Source organism: Molothrus aeneus, chromosome 5, assembly GCF_037042795.1.
Source record: "Molothrus aeneus isolate 106 chromosome 5, BPBGC_Maene_1.0, whole genome shotgun sequence".
Classification (NCBI taxonomy): domain Eukaryota; kingdom Metazoa; phylum Chordata; class Aves; order Passeriformes; family Icteridae; genus Molothrus; species Molothrus aeneus.
In genome coordinates, this window is record NC_089650.1 from 69,655,412 (window position 1) to 69,677,284 (window position 21,873).

At 52.3% G+C, this 21,873-nt stretch overlaps 1 protein-coding gene across 1 annotated transcript; it reads right to left on the reverse strand.

Annotated features, from left to right (window-relative positions):
* Positions 1-1,063: 1,063 nt before the first annotated feature.
* Positions 1,064-21,798, reverse strand: STRIP2 (striatin interacting protein 2). The gene is made up of 22 exons (XM_066550729.1): positions 21,486-21,798; positions 21,086-21,195; positions 20,038-20,107; positions 19,002-19,076; positions 18,780-18,914; positions 18,476-18,596; positions 17,845-17,913; positions 17,656-17,762; positions 17,414-17,541; positions 16,905-17,105; positions 15,515-15,738; positions 14,169-14,234; positions 13,443-13,506; positions 12,748-12,819; positions 12,552-12,626; positions 11,982-12,079; positions 11,378-11,504; positions 9,576-9,676; positions 7,699-7,765; positions 4,541-4,645; positions 3,063-3,267; positions 1,064-2,418 (listed from the first exon to the last, which is right to left on the reverse strand). Exons 1-22 carry the CDS (start codon positions 21,796-21,798, stop codon positions 2,168-2,170), a joined length of 2,784 nt encoding a protein of 927 aa, XP_066406826.1. The 3' UTR covers positions 1,064-2,167.
* Positions 21,799-21,873: the final 75 nt, after the last annotated feature.

Sequence of the window (21,873 nt, forward strand, 5' to 3'; positions counted from 1 at the left end):
CAGACTGAATGGATAAAGGCTAAATGACTCCCTTTTTTTTTAATCACTCTTTTCTCAGCTCTGAAAGGAACTTTGTAGCTTTGCAGCCTTTTATTCTTCACTGAAATTTGCATTAAAGTCACCAAACAGCTCCAGAGTTGCTTAGAGAAATTAATAACTCAATTCTGTATGCTTTATATCCCTAGGAAACGGCAAGAATCTACAATAAAACAGAAGAACCTGTGCTGAGGTGCTGAAGAAAAGGTCTTACCCACAGCAGAACTTTAAGCAACACCTGTGGGGTGAAAACAAAACAACAAAAAAGTTCTTTATTGCAATTACAACGGGAACTGGGATCACTGGAGGGTTCCTGGAACCAACAGTCCTGCTGGGGTGAGATAACAGATGTTCATCCAGCTGTGCAGAAACCACCCAAAACTTCTTTCTGAAAGTGCCATGCTGAACATATAAAATGAGAATTCCTTAATTGCTGGTCCCCAGCTCTTCTGAGAATTTTCAAGCAGGAGAAGATCCTCATTGTGAAGCAAAAAAAAAAAAAAATTGAAACTGCTGCTTGCTTGCCAGGATGGGACAAAGATATTTCAAATAAAGGTGTAGCCTCTCCCTAAGTCACTTTTTAGGCAGAGGTTCAGGTTTTCTGTGGAGATCTCTCTCTGGGAAGCAGAAAATTTGGTGGTGATGATGTGAATAAATTGTAATCCAGGATAAGTTTGTAACATCCTCCACCACCCAGACATTCAGGTAAGAATTTGTGCTTCTAATCTCTCTCAGTAAAAATAACAGGCACTGAAAAGCACAATTTAAATATAAAATATAAAAAAATGCACACTGGGTATGCACTGTTTTTTTTTTTTTCAATATATTGTGGAGAAAAAAGACTTTGGGGAAAAAAAAAGGTTTGAGCCAAATACTAAGGGCTTTTCTAAGTATTTTAGTAATTAATTCAATTTCTCCTTGAGTGGAGATGGGCAGGGGTGAGGGCTGAGTTTGGGGGATGTTCTTATCCTTAAAAATAATAAAAAAAGAAGCATTTAAATTAAGACACGGGAAGAAAATGCTTAAATAAAGAGGTGTCCTTTAAAAGTTGGTTTATTTTGAACAAAAGCATATTTTAAAAGGCTTTAAAAGGCTTAATGCCATTTCCATGAACAAGGCCTTGGACAAACCCCGTGAAGGAAACATTCCCAGGCTCATTAATTATTTAAGCAATTAGCACAAATCCTGCCATAACAAACACTTGTTTATTTAGGGCTTCCCTGCCCTATATGAACACACAATGCTTTGACAAACGCCACCCTCATGCAATGCAGCTTTACCCAAGTGTATTGTTCATTATTTAATTTAAGTATTAAGTTATTAAATTGACAGAAAGTTTACAGCTCCATATCCTATTCATCCTGAAAGTTATGGACCACAGAATAATGCACTCTTTTCCTCATAAATTGTTCACCAAAGCACCTCCCCTCCCCACCCCAAGACCTGGCACAGACATTGCCCCAAACAAGCAAAAATCTGTGTAAAACTTGGGGTGTTTAACGTGGTATTTGCTGTGCCCTCAGGGCTGCAGAGGATGTGGAATCCCAATGACCCTCAGGGAGGAGAGAAAAGGGATCTCCAAGCACCCCAGCTGGGAACTGCACAGCACAGGGGTGCTGCAATAAAGGTGAGCGGAGGTGGAGGAGGGCAGAGGTGCAAAGGTGAGGGGTGGGTGGCCGGGGGACATGCAGGACCTGGCCCTGGTGGCACAGGGCTCTGAGCTGGGCTGTGCCATCCCAGCAGCAGCAGCACTGCCAGCCCAGGGACGGCACAGAGTGCTGCCTCCATCCCAAGCCAGCCTGTGTTCCTGTGTTGGGAGCACAGTCAGCAGCCAGAACAGGCCCAAACAAAGGAGCGTGGGGCGTGCGGGAGGGGTGGAATTCCCGCTGGGAATCCTCACCTTCCCCTACACGGACACACACCTGGGCTCCGAGCTCACTCTGCAACCCGTGCTTTATGCTCTCCAAGGAGTCACAGGATGACCTCCAAAAAGAGGTGTCTGCTGGGCACACAGAGACCTGGTCTCTTTGGAAAGGTTTAATTTTTTCCCCAGCTGTGCTAAAACCCCCCCAGACCCACCCCAGCCCTGAGGGCGGCGGGAGCGGGGCGGGCGGAGGCGGGAGCGGGGCTGTCACTGGCAGCGCAGCAGCTCTTCCCAGCGGATGGGCTGCGAAAACACCTCCCGCTCCAGCCACAGCTCGTAGGAGTAGTGGAAGTCCTCGGGCAGCTCCAGGCGCTGGCCCAGCACGCTCTGCAGGCAGTTGTCCACCGGCGCGAACTCCGAGTCCTGCGGCTTGTCGTACCTGCGGCTGTTGAAGGCTTCGATGTTGGCCCTCAGCGTGCACTCCTCAGCCTGGAAATCCCACGGCCTGGCGTCAATGTCTGCAGGGGAGGAGGGACAGCATCCAAATAGCGGGGGAAACACCGCTCTGACAAGGTCTGAGCAAAAGAAAGGCTGAAGGTTTCACGTGAATTAACCAGTCACTCCTAATTATTGTTATTCCTAACCAAATCCCATTATGTGGGCATTTTCGTTTAAGATGTCCCATAAAAATATAATTACTCCTGCATTAAGGACTATTTAAGATAGTCCATAAAAATGTAATTATTCCTGTTTTAAGGACTCTCTATAATTATATTATAATTATAATATTATTTTTTCACAAAGACCCCACCACTTTTACTGAAAACCTCCACTGACCACTGAAGCAGGGATGAAGATTTAAAACCTGGTGAGCTTATTATGAGCTCCTAACCACAAATATTTTAAAATTTGGGCAAATGTAGCTATGAATGGTACTGAAAAGCTGCAATAACCATGACATTATGTCATATGATATAAACCTATAATATGAAAAGAATCCCAGTATGTCCATGACTTCTAAATCTGATGGTGTAGAGCGGTGCCATGAAACTTCTGGAAGAAATGCCCAGCAGTGACAAGAATTTTAGAGGTTTTGGGCCAAAGCAAGTGGAGCAAAGTGAAGCTTGCAAAGGCACAGGCAGAGGGACGGGGCAGCACTCACCGTTGCCGTAGGCCCAGTCGTCGTTCATGCGGTGCCGCACCTTCTGGTAGATGGCAGACATGGTCTTCATGTTGCTCTTCCTCCACTGGCGCCCCAGGTACTTGGTCTGGATCTTCAGCAGCTTGAGCACGTAGAGCTGCATCATGGCCTGCTTCACCTTCAGAGCCCGCTTCAGGATCGGGGCTGATTTAAACACCACCAGCATCTGCCAGGAAAGCAGCAGCCATCAGGGCAGGGTGCTCGGGGAGCCATGGAAACAAACACTGAAACAAGCACTGAAACAAACACTGAAACAAGCACTGAAACAAACGCTGAAACAAACGCTGAAACAAACGCTGAAACAAACGCTGAAACAAACGCTGAAACAAACGCTGAAACAAACACTGAAACAAACACTGAAACAAACACTGAAACAAACACTGAAACAAACACTGAAACAAACACTGAAACAAACACTGAAACAAACACTGGCTGGGCTGATGTGGGCACCAACACCCAGAGAGCCACACAAACAAACACTGGAACAAACACTGGCTGGGCTGATGTGGGCACCAACACCCAGAGAGCCACACAAACAAACACTGAAACAAACACTGGCTGGGCTGATGTGGGCACCAACACCCAGAGAGCCACACACACAAACACTGAAACAAACACTGGCTGGGCTGATGTGGGCACCAACACCCAGAGAGCCACACACACAAACACTGAAACAAACACTGGCTGGGCTGATGTGGGCACCAACACCCAGAGAGCCACACAAACAAACACTGAAACAAACACTGGCTGGGCTGATGTGGGCACCAACACCTGGGAGCCACACAAACAAACACTGGAACAAACACTGAAACAAACACTGGCTGGGCTGATGTGGGCACCAACACCTGGGAGCCACACACACAAACACTGAAACAAACACTGGCTGGGCTGATGTGGGCACCAACACCTGGGAGCCACACAAACAAACACTGGAACAAACACTGAAACAAACACTGGCTGGGCTGATGTGGGCACCAACACCCGGGGAGCCACACAAACAAACACTGGCTGGGCTGATGTGGGCACCAACACCTGGAGAGCCACACAAACAAACACTGGAACAAACACTGGCTGGGCTGATGTGGGCACCAACACCCAGAGAGCCACACAAACAAACACTGGCTGGGCCGATGGGGGCACCAACACCTCAGCCTTGTACACCACAAACCCCCAGGAGGGAGAACAGGAGCGTTCAGCACAATCAACACTCTGCACAAGGCTTGAGAGTCACAGAAATAATGTTATTTGCAGGAGAAAAAGTATTTGTGCCTTCAAGGCTCAATCTGTGAAAGCAAAAAGGGAGGATGATGAAGAGCAGAAGTTCCAGCAGTTTCACAAGGAACCCTGAGCACAAGGCCAGGCTGAACCTGCTGTGTAGAGCCAGGGAGATGCTCCAGGTGAAACGCTGGAGGGTCTCAGGGGAGGGGACACCCCCTTACCATTGTCCTCGAGTGTTTCCACTTGGTCAGCTTGTTGAGGATCCTCAGCAAGTTAATGCAGGAGAACAAATTCCTCCAGCAAAACTGGTTGTTGTCCCCAGCTTCCTGCAAGGGGAGAAGTGCAACCCTGACCACAGCGTTCATCAGCACCGCCACAGAGATGTCCTTAGGCAGAAATCTTTGTTTTTATTGTCTGCACAAGTCTTATTTGTGAGGGAGGGCAAGCAGCAGAGCTTCCTCCTCACTTTGGTTTTCCCCAGAATCTGCTGATGATAACACTTCTGAAACATTCCAATTTTAATCTGCTTTTAATTTAGAGTAGGAGCTAATAATGGGATAAATCCCATTATTCCATCATGGGAAATATATTTGGTGGTAGATTTGTATTCTTTGTTTACAGCCAGAGAGCAAATTTCAGCCTGGTGATCACCATTGCTTTTGGTAACTATATAAATTAATTCATGCTTAGGGCACACATTTCCAGTAAAAGGAAATCACAGATCAGCACAGGATGACAAATAGCAACGTTTGTATCAGGAGGATGAGACCTTTCTGTAACAAAAACCCCTCCAGCTTAAGTGCTGCTGAGACATTGTTTTAAATATTAGGTAACTGTAAACACCCCCAGCTCCAGCTTGTGGCAATACTGCCCGTGGCACTTGGAGATTTAATTCCACCACTGCAGTAACTTGCTCCATGTTTGAACAGCTCCAAGCACAGGAGAAATGTCCCTCAAAAATCCTGTTTTGGGGATTAGTGCACAGCAAGGGCTGCTGAATTTATAAACCACTCACAGCCAGCTACAGCCTTCTTAACTCAGGGCAAAAACTCAACCCATTCCAGGATCTGGGCACCCTGGGGAGGGGTTTGAAAGGAGATTTAGCCAAGAAAATCCTACCAGCACAACCCCTTGGCTTTTAAAGGCAAGTGCCAGCCAGAATCAAGGAATCACTGAGGAGGAAGATCTCCAAGGCCACCGAGTCCAAGCTGTGTCTGATTCCCACCTTGCCCCCAGCCCAGAGCCCTGAGTGCCACCTCCAGGGATTCCCTGGACACCTCCAAGGATGGGCACTCCAAACCTCCCTGGGCAGCTCCTGCCAATGCCTGAGAGGCAGCCAGAGGTGGGATGTCACTGGAATGTCACCAGAATGTCACCAGGATGTCACTGAGGTGCTCGTGGATGCTGTCTGGTGCTTTGGGGGTCCCAAACTGCATTGCCCCTGCAGTGTCACATTGTGCCCAGGACTAACTTGCACTCTCTACACCAAGTAATTATCCCAAAGATCCCAGTGGAATAAGCCAGTATCCATTTCTTAGGCTGATGGATTTGTTTGACACCAGTCTGATGCTGTCTCTACACATTCAAGGAGGGTCTTTCCATCAGATTTACGGGAGGAGGGAATGGGCCAAACAGGCTTTAATCCCCCTTCTAAGGGGTGGGTTAGGCCCTTTGCAGACCCCTCTGGAGGGACAGGAGAGGGGAGATGGGGCCTGTCCAGGATTTGAATCCCCCACCACCTCAGCCACTCCTGATTTACACCGGGTGGGGACAGCAGTTACCCCACAGGCCCCGCCTTGGGACACAGCAGTGCTGGACTCATCCTGGTTCTCCTTGGGATAACCAAACACACATCACTGTGCTCAACCCACTGAGAGCAGAATCATCTGTGACATCCTCTGAGAAATGTGTTACGCTGGGGTGTTGAAATCACTCATCAGAGTGGCAAAAATGGCTAAAACAACGCATGAAGTGCTGGCTGAAAAAATATAAATACGTGCACAAACGTATGCCTTGAGTAGCAGGGTGTGTCTGATCCCTATTAAATCCTTACTTCCATGGGTATCCTCCCAAAGACGAACCCCTATGGTAAAATTCAAGGTGGTTTCTGCATATTTTCTAATTAAATTGCTCTCCCTTGAGGATAACATCCATGTCTGCTGGAGGAAAGTGAAAGGTGCTGTCCTTGAAGGTGACAGCTCTCAAACTGTCCAGACCCCACTGGGAGTATTTTCCCTAAAAACATTCAGTATTCCCCTACAGCCTTAAGGCTGACTGTGAGGATTACACAAGCCATGAAACCCTCCCTGAAGTGTCACTAGATGTCCCCATCGGTCCAGGATACGGTGGAGTCTGGCAGGGCTGGATGGGGACACCCAGCCTTCAGCAGCCCATGGACCCGGGGAAAATCTCTCTCTCTGATGTTTTTGACCTTTACACACTCAAGGAAAGCAACACAAGCCTCAGATTGCAGCAGCACCATGAGATCATCCCTGCCTGGAGTGGGTTTGCTCAGGATCCTTCTCAATGATTTAGGGTGTCCATTCCCTGGCCATTATTTCCCGTTAACCCCAAAGCTTTCCCCTGTGCTGTCCAAGTCCAACCTCCTCTGCACTTGAATTATTGTAATTATAACAATAATTACACTGCCAGTGTTATTATCCCATCTGCAGTCTGTGTGTTTGCCCAGCCCATCCTCTGGCCAGTCTCTGGAATACTTAAGGCTCCTCTCTGTGGGGAATTTGGTTCATTCCTTAAACTGGTATCCTATAGCACAGGAGTGCTCAGAGCAATTGAAACCTGGCAGGCAACAGCCTCTGGGTAAACTCTCTTTCAAAGCACAAGAGTCTTGTCAGAACAAGAGGAAACAGCCTCAGTTTGTGCCAGGGGAGGCTCAGGTTGGACATCAGGAAGAATTCCTTATGGAAAGGGGCTCAGGCCTTGGCAGGGGCTGCCCAGGGAGGTTTGGGGCTCCCATCCCTGGAGGTGTCCAAGGAATTCCTGGATGTGACACTCAGGGCTCTGGGCTGGGGACAAGGTGGTGTTTGATCAAAGATTGGACTTGATGATCTTAAAGGTCTTTTCCAATCACAATGATCTTGGGATTCTGTGATTCTGTTCTGTCAAAGGAAAACCCCTAAACCCAGCTATTTTTATGGGGTGCCCAACACCAGCAGTGTCTCTTCCCCACTTCCCCACAGCCGACAGTGACTCAGAATAGTGATGGGAGTGATGTTCAAGCCTGGAGGGGAAAAAAAGTCCAATTTTGGCAAGGCTGGGGGCTACAGAAAAAGAAGACAGAGAACAGAAAACCCAAATCCTTCCTCATGCTGTCACAAAGAGCAATCCTGGCCACTAAAACCCTTCCTATGCTGCTTACCAGACTTTCTGCTGTGAGCTCAGGCAAGTCACAGACTGTGCAATGCGGAAAATCCAGGACAGAGATGCTGCAGAAAACAGGAAAGAAGGGCCTTGTTAGCCAAATGTCACCAAATGTCACCGTTAGGCTGGATGTGACATACACATGTGATCAGGGTCTAAGAAGAAAAAAGTTTTTTTATTCTGTGTGTTCTCTAGCTTATATACTCTTTAACAAAGCATGATCTTAAGTCATTAACTATATCACAATAACTTATTATTTTCATTGGTGCAAAGCAATTAACATCAATATAATTAGCAAAAGTTTTACAGAAATTTAATAAGGCACGTATACGCATCTACTTATGCACACAGTCTAGCTTACAAAAATTTTCATGGATCTTTTCTAATTTGTTTCCATGCTGACAGCCTTGTCTTCTTTGCTATGGATACACTCGAAAATCAGCAATTGTTACTTCTTCTATTAACTTAGCTTTGCTTGCAGGCCAGCTGTCAAGCCCTTCTATACTACCAATTAACACGAGAGAAATTTTTAATGTGATCTGTATGATCATGCCCAGGAATCTGTAACATTCTTCCTGCTCTGTGCCTGGAAATGCAACAAGTGGTTTGGGTGGGGAACAATCCCATCTCCAGCACGTGAAGCAGCCATGCTGATGGCACAGACAGCATCCAAAGGGGATCCCAGCCTCAGCACTGCCTCAGCCCCCAGCTTAATGGAGCACATCGATGCCTCCTGGCTCCAAAGCTCCATCCTGAGTCCATTAATAAGGACACAAAGGATTTGGATCCATTAAGACATGACAGATGAGTTATTCATATGCATATTTAAAAAGGGGAAAAAAGTAAACAAAATAGATCTGAGGTTCACAGGGAGGCATCTGGTTGGCAGCAAGAAAATTCATGGCGAGTATTTAGAGTATCATGTTTTTCAAAGGCTTCCAGGCCTGTGGAGTTTGTAAAAGTAGTCAATGAAATACACCCAGAACTGGAATTTACACCTCCCTGGCTCAGAGCGTCCAGCTGCACATCCCACCTGACTCCCAGGTGCATATCCTGCCTGTGAAACCTCCATCCCAGAGCAGAGGAGGGAGCTGAGTGCTCCTGGGATATGTTTCCTCCTCACTTAAAAAACACAGGACCAAAAGTGGAAATATTTACAGCAGGAGGATCAACACATTACTTCCTATTTTTCTATGCGTGCCTCCTCGCACAGACACAACCATACCGTGCAGGAGACAGACCAGCCTACACACGCAGCTGAAGAGCCACAAAAAGAGCATCAAAAAGGAAGAAAAAGGATCTTTTTATCATCCCAACACCCCTGTGGAGCTCCTCTCCAAACAGAGAACTCCTGCCCTGGTGAGCTGTGAAAGATCTGTGCTGTCTCAGGTCTCTGATCCATGGTGGTCCAGCCAGTGCCCAAACCAGGGCTGGTGCCTCTCTCAGATCAGCAGTAAAGGGCAGTGACAGCTATGGAAAACCTGAAGGAGTCAGGAAAGCTGAATTACAGCTACAAAAAGTGGGAACAACCTGGAAGATCCTATCCCATCTGGCCTCGATGAAGTGTGGCCCAGAGATGCTCGGTGGCGCTGGATGGCTCCCCAGGAGTCCATGTGAAGATGAAAACTACTTCATTTTAAAGAAGAAACCTATTTTATTTTAGTACTATTTCAGCAGCCCAATCAGAGATTGGGAACCCAGCATCCTCTCATCCTCATCATGCCAAAGGGATCTGCTCCCTCCCCATATTTCTGTAGTGTACAGGACACCCCAAAGCCTTGTCAGGCCCCCTGGGTCCCCCCAGGACATCAGGGGGGGACAAAGCATGAAGCCTTCCTGCCCCATCACCTGTCTGTCCCCCACCAGGGGCTGTACCTGTTTTTGGCAGTGATGTAAGACATGATGTTCTGGTTGAAGAATTTCAGGATCAGCGGGATGCAGTTGGCAAACACCAGGTGCTGGGACACGTACTCAAACTGGGGGAGAGAAGGGAAACAGGTCAGCTTTAGGGGAGAGCTGGGAGCACCACCTGGGAATGGAAACCTCTTCCCAGCCAAAAGCAGAGCACTTGGTTTGCCCCAGACACCTCACAGAGCATTCTGTCCCTGAAGTTTGCTGTGTAAGGTTTGTGTCACACACGGCAGCTGGAAAATTCCATTTGCCATAGAGAGGACACGCACACTTCACAGCAGTGCTCTGGGAATAGCTGCACCTCATGGCTTTTCAAAATTAAATCTGGCAAAACAGTGTGCGGGGAAGAGGGAAGGGGCTGTAGCTATTACATGAGAAAATACAATAAATCCTATTGCTCTCACACACTAATCCCAGTTCCCTCAGTAATTTTGACTGAAACAATATCCCTATTTTCCTACTTGCTTTTAATTCCTCTCTTCCTCAAAGCATTAAATGGTCTTCAAGGTCCCTTCCAACCCAAACCACTCTACAGTTCATTAATACAACAAATCTCTCCTGTCCTCTAAAGATACAAACTGCAGCAAACCCCAGTCCTATCCCATCCTGCCCTTCCCATGCCTCTCCATCCAGATCTCCAGTTTGAGAGGGAAGGAACAGTTTGTTCCCATCTCAGCCTGGTGCCAGCTGTCAGCATTGGCACACTACAGATGACACAACACCACAGATGACACAGCACCGGGAAGTGCTGGTGAGTAATGGACCTTTCCAACCCAAACCATTCTGTGGTTCAGTGGTTCCTTCATTTCAGACCTCCTGGAGTTCTCACGGTGCTCCCTGAGACCACCTTTGTCACAGAAAGAACAAAATCAGCCTGATCAGACACAAAGAAAAGCAGAATCAGGGGGATTCAGGAAACCCTGCAGCTTTCTCCAGGCTCAGCAGCAGGCTGCAATGCCCTCCTGCCTGGGGGGAAGAAAGGAGAGGAGCTGCTTTGAAGTGAGAAAAATTAATGAAGGGATGTGGGGAGGGGGAGCAGAACAAATGTAGGATTGTAAAAATGTGGGAGTTGTTTTCATTTTACCCAATCCAGGACGTGGATTTATATTTATCCTCAGTTAAATATCAGTGGGTTTTATAACGCAGAGGGATTTGTAGCGTGCTGAAAGCTTTAACAGAAAAAATTAGAAAACATTAATTGTTTGACTTGCAGAACGAGTGGAGAACTGGGCCACAGCTCATATTAGTCCTCGGGTTTTTTTAACCAAGGAAAGCCCTGGAGTGGGTGCAGTTTGATTGGTGCCATGCAGATGGAACAAAATCACATTGGGAACAAAAATCAGATAGCAACTATGACCCAGATCTCCTCCTCTGTTGAAACTGGAGCCCCAAGAACCCGATCCTGCCAAAAGCAGATTAGGTGACCTCGTGAGGTCCTTCCCAGCACTATTTCTGGGCACTGGAGATGACAGAGCAAAAGAGAGCCTTGCTTAATCCCTTTCCTCTTCCCCCTTCTGCCAGGGAGGCTGGTGCTATTTCCTAAACTTAACCTGAATGGATATTCCCAGAAGCCTAAAAGCTCCTGCCACACAAGTAGGAAAGGTGTTGCCAAAGCACAGCGGGGTCATCCCAACCTGAGCAACCCTGAACAAATCCTGGAGCTATGGAAATGTGAGTACAGCTCCTCATGGAAACTCTTCCAGGAGAGGGTTTATCAGGACCTTGGAGCCCAGCTGGGCAATGGCCATCCCTTCCTCCAGGCCCACCTGGTAGATGTGGTTCAGCTTGAAGTGCTTGAGGAGCAGCAGCAGCAGCGCCGAGATGCTCTTCACGATGATCTCCTTGTGTCTGTTCACGTCGATGCCCAGCTTCATGCTCTGCAGGACGGTGATCCTGGGCAGAGGGAACACAGCTCTGTGCTGGGGCAGCAGGGAGCCCAAGGGACCCTGGAGCTCTCCTTCACCTGGATCAGCTCTACAAAACCAAGCACCTTTCGCTCCCCCTGAGTGAAGTATCAGGGTGATGCCAAAATGTGTTCAAAAAGGAGGTAAAAAAGGTGGATTGCCCTCCACCAGGAATCGTGGTGGAGCAGTAGGAAGGACACCTCTTGTATGCTGACAAATCTTTATGATTTGGGTCAATTAGCAGGATTTTATCATTTGTGCCACTTAGCTTGGAGTGGCTGCACTCAAATCATGGCAGCATCACTGCCTTGGCTTTCACAGCTCTGCCCTGGTGCCAACTGTAATTCACACCTACCCAAACAGATACCCCAAATCTGGAGCCCCCCACATCTATTGGCTCTCCTGCTTGGTCCAAGGCTTGGTGGCAAGGCTGGGATGGCCAGTGGCCACCTGGTGAGGGACTTACGGCATCTCTTCAGGCAACACGTCTGCCAGGATGTTGATAGAGTCAGTCTTGGCCTTGGAGGTGGGTGCAGCAGCCAGGAGAATCTTCAGCAAAGCGATCTGCAGGAGAGGGCAGGTGTGGGGGATGGCCAGGAAAGGGAATTCCTTCCTTCTCCACTTGCAGAAACTGGATAACTCCAAGCCAACTCTACAGGCTTTCACCAGACCACACTCAGCCTCTGACAGACAGGACAAGTGTGGGGAGCCAACAGCTCTGTTTGATCCTTAACCTAAGGCATCAAATGTGCCTGAGCTCTGGCAGGGAGAGTAAAACAGCACAAGGAACACCTGGAGTTTAAATGCACTTAAATTCTGTCTTTCCCTACAGAGCCCACGTTACCCAGCCAGCATCTCAGAACCTTCTGAATCCCTCCTCTTGAACTGTACCTTCCTCCTAACTCTGCTCAGGATCTCCATCAAAATCTGATAATCCAGGTCCTGAACACCCTCCTGTGCTGAGCTCTGCAGCTCCTGGACTGGCACCATTCCCTACTCCAGAGCTCTTCCTTCCTTTTAAGGAACGGGGGCTTACCATGTACTGGGGGAGATTGTACAACATTGCTCGATACAACACCTCACACGGGGTTTCTTGCACTTCCTCTTCCCCCTAGGGCAGAGAAACATTAAAAACAAGGAAAAATGAACTAAAAATAAGCGTGGATTTATGTGACACTTTGGAAGCCTCCCATCTTCTCTCTGGTGATGGGGTGAAACAACTTCCTCCTCACCAGAGACATGGGGCACTTCTCCAGCTCCTCCTCGTTCTTGATCTGGACATCCGAGATGGAAACATACTTGTGCTGGCAAAACACACAGACAGAGGCAGAGCAGTGTCACAGTGTCACAGGAAACTGGTCACAGCAATCCCCCAGTGAGGTGTGCAGGTCACAGCACAGCCACGGGCAGCTCATCCCTGACTGGGACATCCCTGAAGCCCCTCACACCTCCTGCCTTGGGTTACTTCCACCTGCTCCTTCTAGGAGCTCTCTGTAAGGAATTAGAGGGACAATCATCTCCGAAAGACATCCCAGACCCTGGATAGGGTCAGGTGGCTTCTGGAGGGGTCTCATTCCCCACAGAGCACTGCAGGAGCTGAGTCTGGCTGTGCTTCCCTCTGGGAAAAGCACATTTGGGAATGTATGTCCAAACCCAGCTCTGAAAGTCTGTCACCTTCAAAACACATGACAGACATTCACCAGGAACCAGGAATGCTACACCTTGGATAAAGGGAAAGTTAAAATGCTGGAGAGGCTACTTGAGGACTCCGTTTTTAATTTTTTGCCTCAAGTCCTGCAAGAAGCTCCAAAAGCTTTTCCTGTGGCACCCAACTTTTTACTCCCTGCAGTAACAGTGTTTCAGGGAGGGTGGCCAGGAGGATCCACATGGTGGATATCCCATGCCATGCATGGAGCCACCACCTCACCTGCTTCAGGGTCTTCACACTTTCATGGATCGGCCGCGGGAGCCCTATCAGGGTTTCGGTGTCCCTGGGGAAGAGGAAGGAAGGTCAGTACTGGGAAGGACATCCATGCTCAAACATTCCCATGTCCCAACAGGTAAAAGAGGGAGCCTGGAGTCTGCTGAATGCATCCCAGATGGGTCAGCAACTGGGAGAGGTGTTGGCCTGAGCAGCTGCCCTTCCACCTCCTCCCCATCATGCCTGCACGAGGCAAGAGAGACACTGGGGTGAAGAACCGGGGTGAAATCAGACTGAATCAGAATTTGGGGGAAATCAGATGACATCAGAAATAGGGGTGGAGCCAGTCTGAGCCCAGCACTGCACCTAAAAATGAATGTACCCTGCTGGGCCTGTCCCAGGATGACTCTGCACCCACAGCTTGATTTATTCACAAACTGGGTAATTTGCTGTGGATAACAAACTGTCTCAGCTGCCTTTCACATCATACCAGTTCCTGGCTTGGGCCAGCGGTCACTTATTCTGGGCTAGGTCTGATTTTTAATAGAAAGAGGTCCCTGGGGACCAGTGTCTCCAGGAACATGCTTTTCTAGCACTGCTTCCATTGCTGCAGCTCTGGAAAAGCCAGCACTGCCTCATCCTGAGCAAGCCTTGAGCTGGGAAAACCTGAGCTTTGTGCTGAACCCCCACTGATGGAGGCTGCAGGGCAGATTTTGTGGATGAAACACTCACTGTCCCAGTGTGAATCCGATGAATTTGTTCCTGCTTGCTTCCAGGAAATGCTCGATGTCTTTCTGTCTGATGGAGCAGCAGAGAGACAAAAAGAAGGAGAAGGTTGGAAAACAGCCACGTACAAGATCACAACCTCAGATGGATTCCTAGAGATCTTCCTAGAGATCTCAACAGCAGTGGGCAAAAGCCACCTTTGCCCTCACTGGCTGGGGACACCATGAACCTAAACCATTTGTATTTGCTGTGCAACTCCATGGGAACATGGGAGTAAACAGAGAGGAGTTTTCTGCAACCAGCACCTTTGTATCCACCTCCTGTGCTCCTCACACGCATCTCCAAGGAGCATCTGCTGGCTCTGAGAGAACAAATGTTGTCTCCACGGTCTGTCAGAGCACACGCTGCTCCCACAGCAAGCTGACATCTTGTCCACCTTGGGCATCTTTCATGGGAACTGCTGGGCAGCTCTGCACTACAAGCAGGACATGAGCTGTGAGCCAAGGCTCTCCTGGACAGAAAGGAATCCAGCTGGATCTCCAGCCAGCAGCCAAGGAAAGCAGCAGCCGTTGGATTTCAAAGCTGAGAGTGTTAAAGTGACGTGGAGCACCACAGCACCACCATGGAGATCCATATGGGAAACCAATTCCTGCTGTTTCTGCTAGGAATGCTCTGGACAGACTGACTTAACCCTGTCACTGCTCCTATCTCAAAAATATCTGTTTGCTCCTGTGTTTTAAAGATCCTGGATTAAATCCAGGCTTGGGATAAACAGCAAAAAAACCCTCACATGGATCAGAGGGAAAGGGGCAGAGGTTTTCACCCTCTTTTCCTAACATTCCCTCATTTCATGTGTGAATAGCTGGGAAGGAAAGGCACCAACTCCTTTATCCTTGGGTGTTTTTCTCTGCCACCAAAAGAGGCTTCACCTGGCAACACAGGGGTCCTACTCACCCAACAAGGTGTCATTGACCAGCTCCCAGGATGATTAGTCAAGGACTTGGTGCTACCAAGATCCACTGGGACCTGGCTGGGAAAGCTGACCCTGCTCCCACAGCACCCCAGCACAGCCTCCTTCCCAGTACAGCCTGGGATATCCAAACTGGACCACCACTTATTGGGCAATAAGTTGGTTTGCCCATTTATTGGCTTGGGCTGGGTTTAGCTGAGCTCTTCCCCAGAATTTACACACCAAACGTGGCAAGTGGCCAATCCAGAAAGGACCAACAGAAAAGAGAAGCGGATTCACTTCAGCTCAACCTGCCAGAGGCCAAAAAACTTCCCAAAAATCTGCAGTGAACTCTAGGACAGGTAGGTGTGGGGAGGAGGGCGGTGACACTGGGTGGCCTTACCTGACTTTGGGGGCCCAGGGCAGCCCCTTGGGGAAGGACACCCTCTCAAGGGGCAGGCGCTGAGCCGGCATGGCGGGGATGAGCGCGTCCCGCTCCACCAGCTCCAGCTCGCCCTCCATCCCGCCGTCCACATCGTCGTTCTCCTCTTCATCAACCCCTCCCTCGTCGTTCTTGAAGGGATCTCTCTCGTTGTAGATATCCAAACTGTCCTGCTTCATCAGGGGCTGCAGCAGAAGGGGAAGGAAACACTCAAGTCACTTCAAGGATTTTATCTCCCTCTCAGGTGCTGGCACCAGATCTCTCCATCCTGAAAGGATCACGCTCTCAGATGTTCCTCAGGTAAGGATTTCCCTCCTAGATCTTGCCACCAAAGCCTGCACAAGAATAATTCCTTCTGTACCTCTAACCTTGCTGCTCTAGGAGGTGCGACCCCGTTTTCCACCTTAACTTTTGGGGTTTCCATCTGACATCTCTTCCTTAGCAAAAGGCATTTCCATCCTCAGAACACAACACAGCAACTCCAAGAGCAGAGCTAAAAAAAGAACTTGCTGTGAGCAGTTTGCTCCCTAGTGCTTATCAGCCCTTTGCCATAAGGTCAGGATGTCCTCTGGCTTCCTCTGGATCAAACACACCCCATGGGGCTGATCTGTTGCAGTTGAAATTGGTGGATGAAAAACTGGACATGCTCTGACCACATGTACCGAGAGCCTGAAATCCCCCCAGCATGGGCAGCAGGGGAGGGGGGGATCCTGCCCCTGTGCCCTTGTGAGACCCCACCTGCAGAGCTGCCCCAGCCCTGGGGACACAGCAGCAGCACCTGGAGCTGCTGGAGAGAGCCCAGAGGAGGCCCCGGAGCTGCTGCAGGGCTGGAGCCCCTCAGTTCCCAGGGAGCCAGGCTGGGAGAGCTGGGGGTGCTCCCCTGGAGAGGAGAAGGATCCAGGGAGAGCTCAGAGCCCCGGGCAGGGCCTGAAGGGGCTCCAGGAGAGCTGCAGAGGGACTGGGGCCAAGGCCTGCAGGGACAGCACCCAGGGAATGGCTCCCAGTGCCAGAGGGCAGCCAGGGATGGGATCTTGGGAAGGAATTCCGGGCTGGGAGGGTGGGGAGGGGCTGGGCTGGAATTCCCAGAGCAGCTGTGGCTGTCCCTGGATCCCTGACAGTGTCCAAGGCCAGCTTGGCTGGAGCTGTGAGAAACCTGATCTAATGGAAGGTGTCATTTAGAACTGGATGGTCCTTAAGGTCCCTTCCAACCCAAACATTTCCGTGAGCCTAAAACTGGCAAACAACGGAGCACCTGTGGGGAAAGGGAATTTGCAACCAGAGCACTCCGGGCTCCTCCTGCCGGTGTCTGCTGGAAACCCCTCCCGGCCCGGCAGGACGCTCCCGCTCTCACCCTGCGGCTGCGGTGGCTCCGCTTCTGCTGCTGCGGCTGCTGCTGCTGCTGCTCCACGAGCTCGATGGCGCAGGTGGGCGGGGAGGCCGCACGCATCCCGCGCACCACCTGGATGCTGTCCTCGGGCAGCGGCGGCAGCCCCAGTTCCTCCCGCCGCCGCACCTTCATGGCCTGCAGCGCCTCGAACCCGCCCAGCGTGAACTGCGGACAGACACAGAGGGAACACGGAGCGCACACGGAGCGCACACGGAGCGCACACCCCTCCCGGGCAGCTCCCAGCTGGGGGCCATCAACAGCGAGAGCCGCGGGGAAGGCATCACTGCACTCCTTCCCTCTCCAGATTCCTCCCCCACCCCACATCCTCAGCCCACCCCCATCCCAGAAGGAAGTTTCCTGGTGTCAGCTCCCGGTGCCGTCCTAAATAACCCCATCATGGCTGGGTTGAATGGTGGGGAACAGGCAGACTGCAGCAGCGCTGTTCCAGAATCAAAGGAAGGGTTTGCACTCACCAGGAGCACCTTCCAGAGCAGGAGCAGGACCTTCTTCATGGGGAAGTGTGGAGCGTGGCCGCTGCAGAACTTGGTGACCATCGTGAAGAGCAGCAGAGCAAACGGCTCCTCAGTGTGCACAGGGAAACCTGTGCAGAAGGGACCAGGAGTGGGTCAGAGCTGATCCCCCATCCCTGAGCTCTCCCCGCTGGTCCAGCACCACAGAGGGACCTCCAGAGGGCACAGTGAACTTTGGGGCTCACTCAGCTCCATCCTGAAGGTCTCCCGGCAGGTTTTCCACTCGGGGGGATCTGTCTCCTGCTCCACACGGATGTTCTCCACCATCAGGTACATGACGCTGAGCAGGACCCTGCCAGGACAGCACAGCAGGCCGGTGTGAGGCCACTGTGTCCCCAGAGGATGTCCCCCACCCCTGCCAGCACCCAGGGTACCTGAGCTCCGTGCTGTCAGCCAGGGAGATGGCTGGCTTCCGCAGGGCACTGCTGCAGGCCTGGCTGTTCCTGCAGGACAGGGGTGAGCTCAGGGCCAGCCCCCTCATCCCACCCAGCCAGCCCCTGGGAATGCCACACCGGGACATGTGACACGGCTGTGGCACCTCCCTGGGAGGAGGATGGGGAGGAGGATGGGGAGAAAGAGGATGAAGAGGAGGAGGATGAGGAGAAATGGGTGAGGAAGATAGGGAGAAGGAAGATGAAAAGGAGGAAGGTGGGAAGCATGAGGAGAAAGATGAAAAGGAGGAGGATGAAAAGAAAGAAGATGAAGAGGAAAAGGCTGAGGAGGATGAGAAAGAAGATGAAAAGGAGGAAGATGACAGGATGAAGAGAAAGAGGAGGATGGAAGGAGAAGGTGAGGAAAGTGGGGAGGAAGAAGTTGAAGAGGAAAGTAAATTGGATGGAAGAAGAGATGAAGGAGAGAAAGCAGATCAGAGAATCACAGAATCATTTTGGTTGGGAATGACTTCCAAGGTCATCGAGTCCAAGAGGTGGAAGGGTGAGAAGAAAGAATGAAGTAAAGAAGAGAACAAGGAGGGAGAGGTGGACAAGGGCAGCGCAGTCCTCTCACTCAATCTCCATGTTGAGGAGCTCCAGGAAGGCAGAGAAGGTTCCCAGCTGGTACAGGAGGAAGCTGTTGTGCCGAGACCAGTGCAGGACATCACCTTCATTATCACAGTCCCCAAAGACACCTGGAGAGGCCCCAGAGAGAAACAGTGGTGAGGGAGGATCTGCCTTTGAACCCCTGGAGTCCACAGGACCACCCCAGGCAGGAGCTTCACTGCACCAGCCTGGCACAACCTGAGAAAGGCTTCTCCAAAGCCCCATGGCAGCAGATCTGAGGCCACACCCAGCCAGGGGGGACGTGTCCTTACCCTGTGCCAGGTACAGGATGGCCCGTGCCACTCTGAGCCTCTTGTCCCTGTTGACCACCTCCAGCCCATCCAGCAGGTGCATGACATAGGCCTTCTGCTGAGCCCTGTCCAGCTCCAGCCACCTCCTGTCCGGCACTGCAAAAGGGACACCAGTCCAGCCAGGTTCTTCCCTGGGGGGCTGCTCTTGCCCCAGGCCAGGGGTGCTGAGCTCAGGGCTGGTACCTTGAGTGTGAAAATCCTCCTCGAAGCATCTCCTGTTGTGGCTCAGCTCAGGCTCCTCGGTGTAGCTGTACAGCTCTGATGGAGACAGGGATCAGCAGGGACATGGAGGGGCTTCACCCTCCTCCTCATTCCCAAATTCCTTGGGAAGCATCCCTGTGCACCCAGGCAGACATGGGACAGAGATCTAAACTGGTCCCTGAGCCCTCCTGCAGCTCCAAGGGCACCTTGTGGCCACCCAATGCCACCAAACTCATGCCCTTGATCCCCATGTCCTGGCTGGGCTGTTTCCTGCTCCAGCTGCACTTCCAATTTCATTGGGGTTTTTGAGGGGACATTTTGAGTCTCACTTAAGCAGTTTGGGAATGAAGGGAATGCAGGAACACCAAAGCAGGACCTGCACTGATCTCACATCCAGCAGCTTGGACATTCTGGGTCCTGCAAATAGGGGCTGGACTTGGAGGGACACGACATTGCACCTGCTCTTTGTAAATTCCTGCCTGTTCCTGTAAGATTCCTACCTGTTCCTATAGGACTCCTACCTGTCCCCACAGAATCCCTACAGTCCCGAGGCGCTGAGCAGCACCACAGAGGACTGAGGTGATCCTGCAGGGAAGGAGGAAGGATCCCTTGCAGAGGAAATGTGTTTTTGCCAGGCCAGCTGAGATACACCGAGCTAAAAATAACCCCATTTTCTCTGGACACGCTCGGGAGCGGGGTTAGGGAGCAGAGGCAGCTGGAGGAACATGGGGACAAGGACAGACCCGCCCGATAAAGGGTGGGTGGCACCTCCCGCCTGGGCTCTGTCACCGGACACGCCGCCCTGCTGCCACCCCGGCGGGTAGCAGGGCAATCCCCGTGTCCCCACGGTCCCTCTGCGTCCCCAGGGAGCGAGCGGCTCTCTAATAATAACCCTGCTTGCTCTGATACTGCAGGGACGGCACCGCTCCGTATCCATCCCCCATCCCGGCGGGATTTTCCTTTTCCCTGCCTGCCGGGCACCTGGAATTAACAATGCAGCACCCAAAACCTGCTTCACCTGCCAGCTCAGCGCCGTGGCCGTCGGCATCCCCGTACTCGAATTCCAGGTTGGGACAATCCACGGAGCCCTGCGGAGAGCGGGATGGGGTTAGGAGGGGGCTGGCACATCCCCGGGGATATTTTGGGATGCGGGATGGCTGCCAGCACTCGCAGCCTTTGCGCCAAAGCTGCTCCAGCCGCGACTCGCAGGGATGGAGCTCCCGGGCTGGAGCGGGGAGTCCGTGCGGGGCCGCTTAAAACACGGCGGAAATGTGGAAGCCGTGTGTAAAACCAGCATTTCTCAAATCCCAGGGAAAGCAAAGGCACGACACAAAATGCCGGTGAATGTTTGATGCATTTCAGAGCCCTGCACGCCCTAAAAACAAACCCCGCGGCTGGTTCAAAGCAAAAGCCCGCGGGAGGATGCTGCGGATCCCTGAGCTCCGTGCCCAGCACCGCAGATCTGACAGCTCTCGGGGCCGCGCTTTGCCTTTCTGGTCTCCCCCTCCTCCCCTGCGGATGAGGAACTGGAGCATGAAACTTGGCCGGAGGATTCCGGCGGGGCAGCGAGCAGGCAGCCGAGCCAGACGACCCAAGGCCGGCACCGCGCCGCCCTGCCCCGGGGAAGGGAACACATGAATGGGTAATCAACGAAATTAACATAATTCCCCATTCCGAGTCTCCGCATCCCTGCTCGGCAGCCGGGCTGGAGCTGATGCGCATCGTGGCGATTAATATTGATGAGGCATGAGCCCGGGATGAGCCCTGGGCTCAGGAGCGCCGGGGTCTCGCCCCGTTCCTGCAGCCCCGCCGTGGCGCGGCTCGGGCGCTCAAAGCCGGGCAGGAATTCGGCGGAGCGCGTGCAGCCCTAATCCGCTTTGGGAGACCGAGCCGGAGAGCAAAGCAAACCCCAAATTCACCAGTCGGGCACCACTTGGACCCCGTTCCCAGGGACCCTTTTGCGGTTAGGGAGCCCCAAAGATGCCTTTAGGGTGGCCGGGGACATCAGATCCCGGTGGGATCCTGGTGACCCGATCCCGGTCCTGCTCTCCCAGCCGGGCACTCACGAAGCCGCACGGGCGCAGCTGGGGCAGGGCAGCCCAGCGGGGTTTGGTGGCTCCCCCGTGCCCCGGGGTTATCGGGGTAGGAGGGTTGAAGGGAACAGCGGCACCCGGCCCTTGGTGAAGGGCAAAGGGGAGCCCAGGTGGGTCCCCAAAACCCTGCTGCCGGCTCTGGGCGTGGGGCTGGGAGGTGCCAGTGCTGGGGCTGAGCCAGCACCCCAAAACTCTGCAGCTGGGTCTGGGAGTGCCGCGGAGCGCCCCTGGGGCTCCCCGCTCCGGGCTGGGCATCGCAGGACCCTTAAAGCGTCCAGTTTGGGGTAGGGAGCACCCCCAAGACCGGAGCTCCCCCAGTCCTGGATAAGGCTCCTTCCGCAGGGACCCCAGCGCCGGAGCAGGGACCCCCTACGCCACCGCAGGTCCCGGCGGAGCCCGGGGGGAGCCAGCACCGAGCTCCGCGCTCTCACCTCGGACTCCTTGCGCTGGCTCCTGAAGAGCTCCCGGCCCTTGGGCTGTGGTTGTGGCTGTGGCTGTGGTTGTGGCTGGGGCTGTCCCGGGCGGGCCCTACCCGGGCCCGGGGCTCCGCCGCCTCCCGCCGCCTCCATCCCGCGGCCCCGCGGCCGCCGCCAGCACGTGGGGGCCGGGCCCCGCCACGCCCCGCCACGCCCATTGGTCCGCCGGAATCGGGGGCGTGGCCTCAGGACACACCCCCGCGTCGCCATTGGTCCGGAGCGGGATGGGGCGGGGCCTGGGGACACCTGGGTGGAGGGAGTTGGGGGGCGCGGGGGTCCCTCGGG

What these genes read in the sequence shown, in the direction of transcription:
- STRIP2 (XM_066550729.1), bottom strand. Translation starts at nt 21,798, where the DNA reads ATGGCGACGCGGGGGTGTGTCCTGAGGCCACGCCCCCGATTCCGGCGG. An exon ending in GACCTTCAGGATGGAGCTGA is followed by an intron (nt 17,542 to 17,655) that starts GTGAGCCCCAAA and finishes CCTTCTGCACAG; the next exon opens with GTTTCCCTGTGCACACTGAG. An exon ending in ATCGGATTCACACTGGGACA is followed by an intron (nt 13,507 to 14,168) that starts GTGAGTGTTTCA and finishes CCTCTTCCCCAG; the next exon opens with GGACACCGAAACCCTGATAG.